Here is an 8854-nt window from a genome sequence, read left to right as displayed (position 1 = left end):
AATGTGCAAAATCCACTTATTTAAAACAGCTTTTCCAATAGCTTCATTTTTATTGTTTTAGCTCAACTTTTGCTGTGTTTTTATGCTTTGCAAAGTGACCTTGGGTGTTCTGAAAGGTGCTGTTTTTAAATGAAATGTATTATTATTATTATGATTATTATAAAATAGCCCTAATCCAGGTAGTACGTTTGCCTCAATGAATATACAAGATGCGGCATTTACACACTATTTGGCAAAGTGGGAGGAGAAATGTAAATAGATTGTAATAGCACATACACTGTGATCTGTCAAACCTGGTGACTGCATCTATTATAAAAGATTTCAATTCAAGGCGTAAAGTTAAAGATTTTTTTTCCATTGGCCCACCGATTTTTAACCCGGGCCCACAGTACGTGTGACACATGCGGCTGCATGATAGAGGACAAAGCGCGTACATCCAATCCATCTCTGACCACTTTTCCATCTCTGTGGGGGACGCATAGCTCACAGTGTTTGTGAGAGCAGCTCAAAAAGAAGCCAAAAGCCAACGAGGAAACGCTCATAGAAGTGCTCGACGCACGCCCCGGGGATGTATTCACCAATATCAACAGTCTCCTGCATGCGCGCTCCTCACCTCACCCATCACAACATGTAGAAAGACTATAGCTTCAGCTGTCAAAAGGATCAAAACACGCAACAGTGCCACAATGTTGACTGAACTCTTTGTCCCTGCTTTCTTTCAAAAAAGAATTGACCGATTATCTTACTATCAGGACATTATTGCTGTGTTCAACACAAAACCCTGCCGTCTCCTGCTGTAAATGTCCAAATCCAGGAAGAATTGTATTTTATGAATCAGTTATCTTGAGTTAAGCTTACTGCCATTCTCCCGTTTATTTTAATAAATTGCAAACGTTGTTATGAATGTGCCCTGCGTATCTTTCTGTCCCCTTTCTGTGCGTAAAAGAGCAGTTTCTGTGCATAAACGAGCTTATCAGTGAGACCCCGACCCAGTGATCATATTTTCCGGGTGTGTAGAAGTTACACAGCAGTGACTCTGGTGTAAAACATAATCTGCACAGGAGTCTGAGGGAACCCTAACCCAGAATGACGAGCGCCGACCAGTGCCTTGCCCTTGCTATCTTGACAACCGTCCAGTCATATGATGAGGCAGGAGATACCCGGGAGTTAACGCCTTTCCAAAACCCTAACCCTCACCCTCTAACCGGGAGCTAACCCTTTTTCAAAAACCTAACCCTAACGCTCTAACCAAAAAAACAATACCTCAAATTGGAAAGTACGTAATACTTACCTCAAACTGCAGAGTACTTTAATACTTACCTGCGGGAAGGAAGGTCGTGTCGGAAGAATGTGCAACAATTAGAAAGAGCAGAAAAGGAATGCAAATTAGATGACAGACAGCTCAAACAAACATATATAAACACCAAACAAGGAAAGCAAATAACACCAATTAGTGACAAAACAGTCCTGGGTACGACGTTAAACGGCATCCCCCCAAAACAGCCTTAGATGGCCAAAATGGACGCAACTTGAGGGGTACTTGGATGGGACTCCACCTGAGGAAGGACAAATAGCCTCCGAAACGTCGCGACGAGTCCAATCACATCAGTGCACTTTAAAATTATTGTATATGATACAAAGGGTTAGGGTTTAGATCAGAGTAGGGTTTGTACCAGACATGACATTGGTTGAGGTTAGGATTTTGGACCACGGTAGAATGTATATTGAACCGGAAACAGGTTGAGGTATAGGGCAGTAAACCCAGAGTACCTAGAGATAAAAATTGGTTGAGGTTAGAATACATTGGGTTTTTGGGCTGGACTTTGACATCCCGTGAACAGGGACTTAATCCAAAATGAAGTGAAAATTATCGCAATGAGTTCAACAGGGTATTAGATCCTATTTTAGTTAACAGATTTAACATATACCTGCTGTGATTTAGGGTACGAGCACATCATCAGTAGTGGACCTTGAGGGTCATTGGGTGTGTCAACCCTTAGGGATTCCTTTATTTTATGTCCAATTTAAATCGTTGTTGCATCGCCAGTTGCGAGTAATTTTCATCACAAGCAGCTATCTTTAATAATGTTTGAATTTAAATATTCAGCGCCAGTTTTGCAATTTTTAGAGAATTAATTCCTCCTACCTACAGACACTTACTTGAAACTGCTGTAGAATGGCTCCCTCCAGTGGCGCAATCGGGAAATTGTTACAGCAGGACCACGTCCTTTGAGAAAACAGTTAGTTCCCCGTACACCGCACGACTACTAGTTGATTTGACCACCACGAGGTGGAGATGCTTTTGCTGTGTCAGATCCTCCCAAGGTCATTTATGTGAACACACTTTAAACTGGTAGTGGTAAAAATAGGCTCGTTTTCATGTCAAAATAAAACTATGCAGATTTGTTATCCTGGCTATTCTGTATTTAAATATGTCAGTTTCACTCTTGTACAGGCTACTGTACTGGAATTATAAGTGAAAAAGCATTGCCGCAATGCATTATGGGTAACACTATTATTGTCCTTCAATTGGAAGGTTAGGGTTACGTGAAAAGCGAATGACAAAATGGCCGCCGTTCAAATTACATCTCTTTCTCGCTCCTTAGGAGGGCATTTAAATACTCAATACAAACATCATGATTGAATTTCTAGCACAAATACACCACCTGTCCAATTTCAACACTAACCCTGTCCACGCGCACCAGAAAAGTCTTTCTTCAAAAGGACTACAACGAACTACAACTCCCTTTCTTATTCAAGGTAGTTCACAGTGCAGACGCATCACATACATATCCGATTCATATCCACATACGAGAGGCCAAGGTCAGGTGCGAAAAAAACAAATTCACACTGCATGAAAAAAAAAATCTGAATTGAGCTGCAGAGTGAACGCAGCCTAATTAACTGTGTTCACAATACTTCGCAGGCGCGGAAGAAGCAAACGGATGTTGTCGAGACCGATTCAAAACTTCTAACGGTTGCTTTTTGCTTTGACGACATGACTAATGAAGCAACACAAGTGCAAATAAATGTTTATTTGCTTGCCATTAAAAAGCAAATGAAAATAAATTCATGAGTAGCCCTAGACATAAAGGTCAAAGTTAAATTCAGCACTTTCTCTTAAAAAAACAACAACTATATATGCAAATCAACAGTATCACCATCTAGTGGTAAAACAAGCCCACAGCACAAATGTCTCCATTAAATGAGTCGACATTTTTGCTTGTGCGCATCATAGTAGACAAAAAATGACGTCTCATCAAAAGGGCGTTCATCTTCAACTTGTCATCAGTGCGTCATACAAACACAAAAACAATTAACAAAGAGCGTGACTTGGGGGGGGGGGGGTGCCACCATAGTGGAGAGCTGCAAACATGGCCTTGGAACATTTCCACTTACTTTATATCACAAATCCAAAGTTGGGAAACGATGCCAAATTGGAAACTACGGACAAATGTCATATTCAAACAGGAATAAAAAAATTGTTTGCCAAAAGTAGAACATGAAACGCATGTCACTCTCCTTCAACACATTGGACTGAATTACAAGAACTGCATTACTTGAGCGTCACAAAATTGAAGGTTCACTCGCAAATTAAAAAAAAAAAAAAAAACCTCAGAGCCTACCTTGAACCATGGACATTTTCTGGCCTATTCCAAACAATGTGCATGGAAAAATGTTCCATTGACAAAGCTGCACTTTCAGCTCTTCACTACAGTGACATCAGCAGTTCATCTCCTCCATCATCATCATCATCATCATCATCAGTGCCAACACAACCTGCGTGTGTGTGTGTGTGTGTGTGTGTGTGTGTGTGTGTAGGGAGGGAATAAAAGGAGTCTGGCATGATGGCACTCGTGGTTACTGTCCCAGGCCCTAACCCTGGCCGCCGCCATCTGGGCACGCCGGACACTCGTTACCGCTCACTCATCAGAGCCCGCCGAGCGCTTGTGGTTGCGTTTGCGTGGCGACCTTCTGGGCGACGCTTTGTCTGAGGGAAAACAAACAACATCAAATGGTGCAAATAGCTGACGGATGATAAAACAAGCGTTTTCATATGTTCAAGACTGGTCAGCATCAGTCAGTGTGTTCATTCGAATGGGTCCAATTCACTATTTGGCATGTCCCAAAAATGTGTTGCATTCATATGGTGATGTGTCCACAAGACGTATGTCAACATCAGGTCAGATTGTTGTGGAGCAAACAAAATCTCACCTCTGCGACTCTGCACTGAAGCCAAACGGGAAGAAAGAAAGCAGACAACAAAATGAGCGAGTCATCCTCATGCACAGAAAAGGTCAGCGTTCAATCGGGGGAGAGGGGAAAAGGTCACACGTCCTGACAATAACATACGCTGAATAATACAAAAGCTTTTCCTTTGGTTGGCAACAATTCTGCTCAAGGAAAAAATAACTAAGTGAAGGATACACTCGAGTGGTTAAGAGTAGACCACAACAGAGGGAAAATAAGACCAAAAAAATGGCCTACAAGAAAGTCGAGGCGACGTGATAGAAGGTTTTGCGTGAAGGTTGGCTGCTGCAGCAACTCACTCATCTGGTTGAGAGTTTCTTGCGGGATCCAGCTGAGATCCACGTTGTTGTGACTGGACGTTCCCATTTCCACTTTTGGAGCGGGACGCCGCCTCTGCTCACCGGCGCGCACACACACACAAGACACGTTCACCCACGTGCTCGCACAACACACGCGCGTCAACTTTTGCCGAGGTCGGCCGGCCGCTACCTTTCTGGACTCCAGCAGCTGGTGAAGGCCGACGATGACGAGCAAGCCCAGGCCCGACAGGAAGATGTACATGAAGATGCTGGAGGACGCAGCAGGAGGCGACAAACGTCAAAAATCCCTTCGGACCGGACGGCGGCCAAAAGTACGAATGAAGACGCTCACTCACGTCTCTCCGTCCAGTCCGTCCTCCATCTCGGTGATGGTGACCGTCTGGTTGAAGACGGCGTCCTGGAAGACGTTCCCCTGCAGCAGGAAGTCAGTCATTCAAACGACACACGTGTTGCTATGGCGAAGACCCCCTACTTACGTCAGCGTCCTTGTAGTTGAGGTTGATGACCAGGCCGAAGGGCCGCCCCCCCATGGGCTCCGCAGGGATGAAGGAGTACTCAAAGGTGGCCTGGCGACCGGGCGGCACCGCTGTGCCCAGCTGCAGCGCCGTGAAGTTCTGGATGTGGAACTGATAGTCCTGATGCCAGCCACAAAAAAAAAAAGACGCAGCACATTAGGACCGTCCAAGACGGGGACCGGCAGACCGCCAGCCGGTCCTTACCTGCGGGTATCGGAAGGAAGCGTCCAGGGAGTCCACCACAAAGTCCTCAGAACCTTTGTTGGTGAAGCCCAGCAGGAACTTGACAATGTCGTTGGCCGGGAAGTCTGAAACAACATCGGACTCATTTCTTCAATTGCTACGCTTTTTGAAGTCAGCCTGTGTATGCATGTTAGACCAACTTGACCGGCACGCGTGTCAGCACTCAAACAGGAAAGCCCGAATTGGTGCGTGTATCGCTTTAACTCTTTGACTGCCAGACGTTTTCAGAAAAGGGATGCCGTGGGTGCCAGCCGATTTAAGCATTTTGACTGACCTTTCAAGGTCCACAGAAAATTATGTGTTTGGACTATGAAAACACACATACTACCAAAGGAAAGATTGGACTCTCATCTTTCATCAGAAAAAAAAAGTTTGTTTCTACCTTATTCCGTTTTTGAGTAATCAACAAAAGAAAATGGTTAGTTTCACCTCTGTTTTGAAACAAACGTCTTAACGTCTTTGGCACTCCTCCATAGGATTTTACTAAACGTTATTTAACGTTTTGGGCAGTCAAAGAGTTAAAAAGGAACCTCCACTGTAATGAAAAGTTTGCTTGTTATTTTCTATTTGGTTGTTACGAACACAACTATGAGATTTATTTTTCAAAAATCATTTCCAGTTGACTACGTTAAGAAGAAACTTTATTTGGTTGTCGCAACATATTCAGTGCGTAGTGACGCAGAATGGCTGCTGGCTCTCGGCCGAGCAATGTGAAACGCCTGTCAAGAAAGCAAGGTAAGGCCAGATTTGCGGTTGCTAAAGAAACAACATGCGATTGGGAGAGTCGCCCTCCCCCACGCCGTGCTCTCGTCATTCACATTCAATAGTTTTGATCGTCACTTTAGGAACGTTACAGAGGCTTACTTTGCTTTCTTTCTATGCTCGGCAGAGAGCCAACCGCCATTCTGCGTCGCTACGCACCGAATATGTTGCGACGTAAATAACAATGGCGGCGTACAACCAAATAAAGTTTCTACAAAACAAAACTGGAAATGACTTTTGATAAATTACTCTCATAGTTAGTAACAACCAAATAAATAATAGAGAAAATTAGTCATTACAGTCAGGGTTCCTTTGCAGAAAAAAATCACGCGAGTGATACAGGACGTGTGTTGTCATCAAATTGTGTTTAGAAGGAAACAAAGTCAATCGACATCCTGTGCCGTTGTTGGATGGACATTCATGCCAACCGCGCTGACGTCATCTCCATCGTTTGTCAGATGATCCATCATCTTTGCCACAATATCAAAGATCTTTCATATGATTGCAAGTCTTTCAGTCTGTGTGGCGTGACAGCCAACAACCAATCGATGAGCTACGTTGAAAACAAACACGAGAGTGGTAGGAATGAATGAACGTGAAACACAAGCAAAACGCTAAAACGGAGCGTCCAGAAAGAGGAGCAGTTTCACAATCGGTTCCCAGATGTCCATTTTAAGCGCCCGTCAATGGCATGTGGTGTGACACGTTAGCATTAAACTAGCAGTTGACGTGAACGGAGCGCCAACCTTCTCCTTTGACGAACAGGATGGTGGTGTCGGCATTCGGTGAGGCCTTCATCTCCCCGACCAACATCTCCTCCTCCTCCTCCTCCTCCTTTTCTTCCATCTACAAACAAACGTCGGCGTTAACCTTTACTTACATGTTTTTTTTCTTCTTCATTGCACCTCGTTTGGGTTTGTTCATCTCACTAATTCTGTGTGCTCGTCGTCTTCTACTTCAGCTTCGTCGTCTTCATCATCTGCTGTCACGTCATCGCCAGTCACGTCGTCTACAACGTCTTCCTCCATCTCCAAGGCATCCTCGTCCTCTCGCTGAACCTGGGCTCCAACCAGTGGTCCTGCGCACAAAAAAATCAAACGCACACTTTGATTCACGCTGTTAGGTCACGGCACCATTTGTTTAAATTCAAAGCCAAAAGGTTACTTTCCACATTTCTTTAGACCCATCATCAGATTCAGAGGCCATTTTTTTTTAAACACTTTTTTTTTTGCTAGTTTCCATTATCAGATTGTTTTTTTATGTTGTGATTTCGTATTTCATATATGTATGAGTATACTTTGTAGGCACTCGCTGTGAATGCTTGGACAGAAATCAAATGTACTTGTTTCTGCTCAGCGTGTGTTTCTGTCAGTTACTGACAACTGGCCAATTCTTCAATAAACCTGTGAAACAAAACTCCAATTGTCATGGTGCCCGCTTGAACCACTCTTCCACAAGCTGGGCAGAATTTGGTACTTGAATTATGTTAACTCATGCGTTTGTCGATGCTTATAGGCATTGTTTTTCCTTGCGTGAAGTAAATCAAGTTGCCTTGTGTATAAAATGTACTGAATAGAAATTTGCCTTGCTGTGCCTTGTTCTTGCGCAATTTACAGCAAATGAACGCTAGGTGGAGAGTTGCCGGTGACAGCAAAATATTCACTTGGAATTTTGTGCAGTCGTAATATTGATTTTTCATTTACGTTCTTTAGTTTATTAGAGAAAATGTTTGTGTTGTTTTGAAAGACATTTCACAGTCATGCAAGGACAGTGTAGTTACATATAACTAAAATGTCTCTTTTTTTGGATTACCATTTAAGTGATGACAAATCGAATGTATTAAAAAGCTATTCCAGCCCATTAGCTTGTTGCTAGCACTGCAGTAAGGACACGTCAGTCTAAGAAAGCGCACTAACTTTCTAAGTGCACATTTTGCCGACATGATTTCCATCTGAAGCACAAAGAACCAAGCCTGCGCGTTAAGTCGCGACATCAACATTGTGCCATAAGGATCCTTTGTAATGTCTTTCATGTGGCACGCGTCAAATGGAGAATCACCGCATCGTTTGAGTGGAAGCGGCTAAGCTAGGCTAAAATAAGCTAAGCTAACGCTCGTCGAGGTAAACGCCGCACGTTGCTCCTCGTCGCGAGGTAAAAAGGTGAGAGGACATACAAACCCCTGGAAACGACGTTCGCCGGGAAAGCCAGCAACACCAGCAGAAGAAATTTGGGAAGGAACGACTTCATTTGTAACATCAAATCAGCGCCCTCCTTCATTTATACACTACAGCAGTCACGCTTTTCTTCTTCTACGCGGCTCTGCTTCTTCTTTGGTACGGGGCGCCCGAATTAGCATGAAATTGCATTGCCGCCACCTAGTGGAGGTGCACTGCTTTCACATGAACCGTCCTGTCAGCCGAGAGCCGACCCACTTGTGGCTGCGTCTCCACCCTAGCTCTTGCGAACAGTAGGGTTAACTGGAGGCCTACTCGTGGTTGTATTTTTTTTTAGGTCTGTCATTAAAGGCCAATATGTTGTGATGTGATCATGTGTGCAGCTTAATATTATCATGCAACAACCAAACTTACCCACGACCCAAATGAGGTGCTACAGAAAATGGACGATCAATTTCCGTTTAAAAAGGTAACTCAAAAGGAAGTCAGACTCTTGCTCCACCCCTCACTAAGATTTGAAATGGGCGCTCAAAGGGGGTGTTGCCTGGAGGAGCGCTGAGTTGCCAATGGGGAGAGGGTTGGGCGTGGT

General features: G+C 44.0%; 1 protein-coding gene across 3 annotated transcripts; it reads right to left on the bottom strand.

Annotated features, from left to right (window-relative positions):
• Nucleotides 1-3020: 3020 nt before the first annotated feature.
• ssr1 (signal sequence receptor, alpha) lies at nt 3021-8435 on the bottom strand. 3 transcript variants are annotated; one of them, XM_077554842.1, is made up of 10 exons: nt 8269-8435; nt 7021-7169; nt 6838-6937; nt 5291-5394; nt 5048-5206; nt 4907-4983; nt 4741-4819; nt 4489-4644; nt 4216-4230; nt 3021-3991 (listed from the first exon to the last, which is right to left on the bottom strand). In XM_077554842.1, the coding sequence occupies exons 1-10, from the start codon at nt 8366-8368 to the stop codon at nt 3917-3919; spliced, it is 1014 nt and encodes a 337-aa protein (XP_077410968.1). In that variant the 5' UTR covers nt 8369-8435; the 3' UTR covers nt 3021-3916. The 3 variants fall into 3 exon arrangements, with proteins under 3 accessions (XP_077410968.1, XP_077410969.1, XP_077410970.1); XM_077554843.1 differs by having other exon boundaries at nt 4551-4644; XM_077554844.1 differs by lacking the exon at nt 4216-4230 and having other exon boundaries at nt 4551-4644.
• Between the last annotated feature and the right edge of the window lie 419 nt (nt 8436-8854).

The sequence above is a fragment of the Vanacampus margaritifer genome, chromosome 20, assembly GCF_051991255.1.
Source record: "Vanacampus margaritifer isolate UIUO_Vmar chromosome 20, RoL_Vmar_1.0, whole genome shotgun sequence".
NCBI lineage: Eukaryota > Metazoa > Chordata > Actinopteri > Syngnathiformes > Syngnathidae > Vanacampus > Vanacampus margaritifer.
This window is presented reverse-complemented; position numbering and strand designations above follow the sequence as displayed.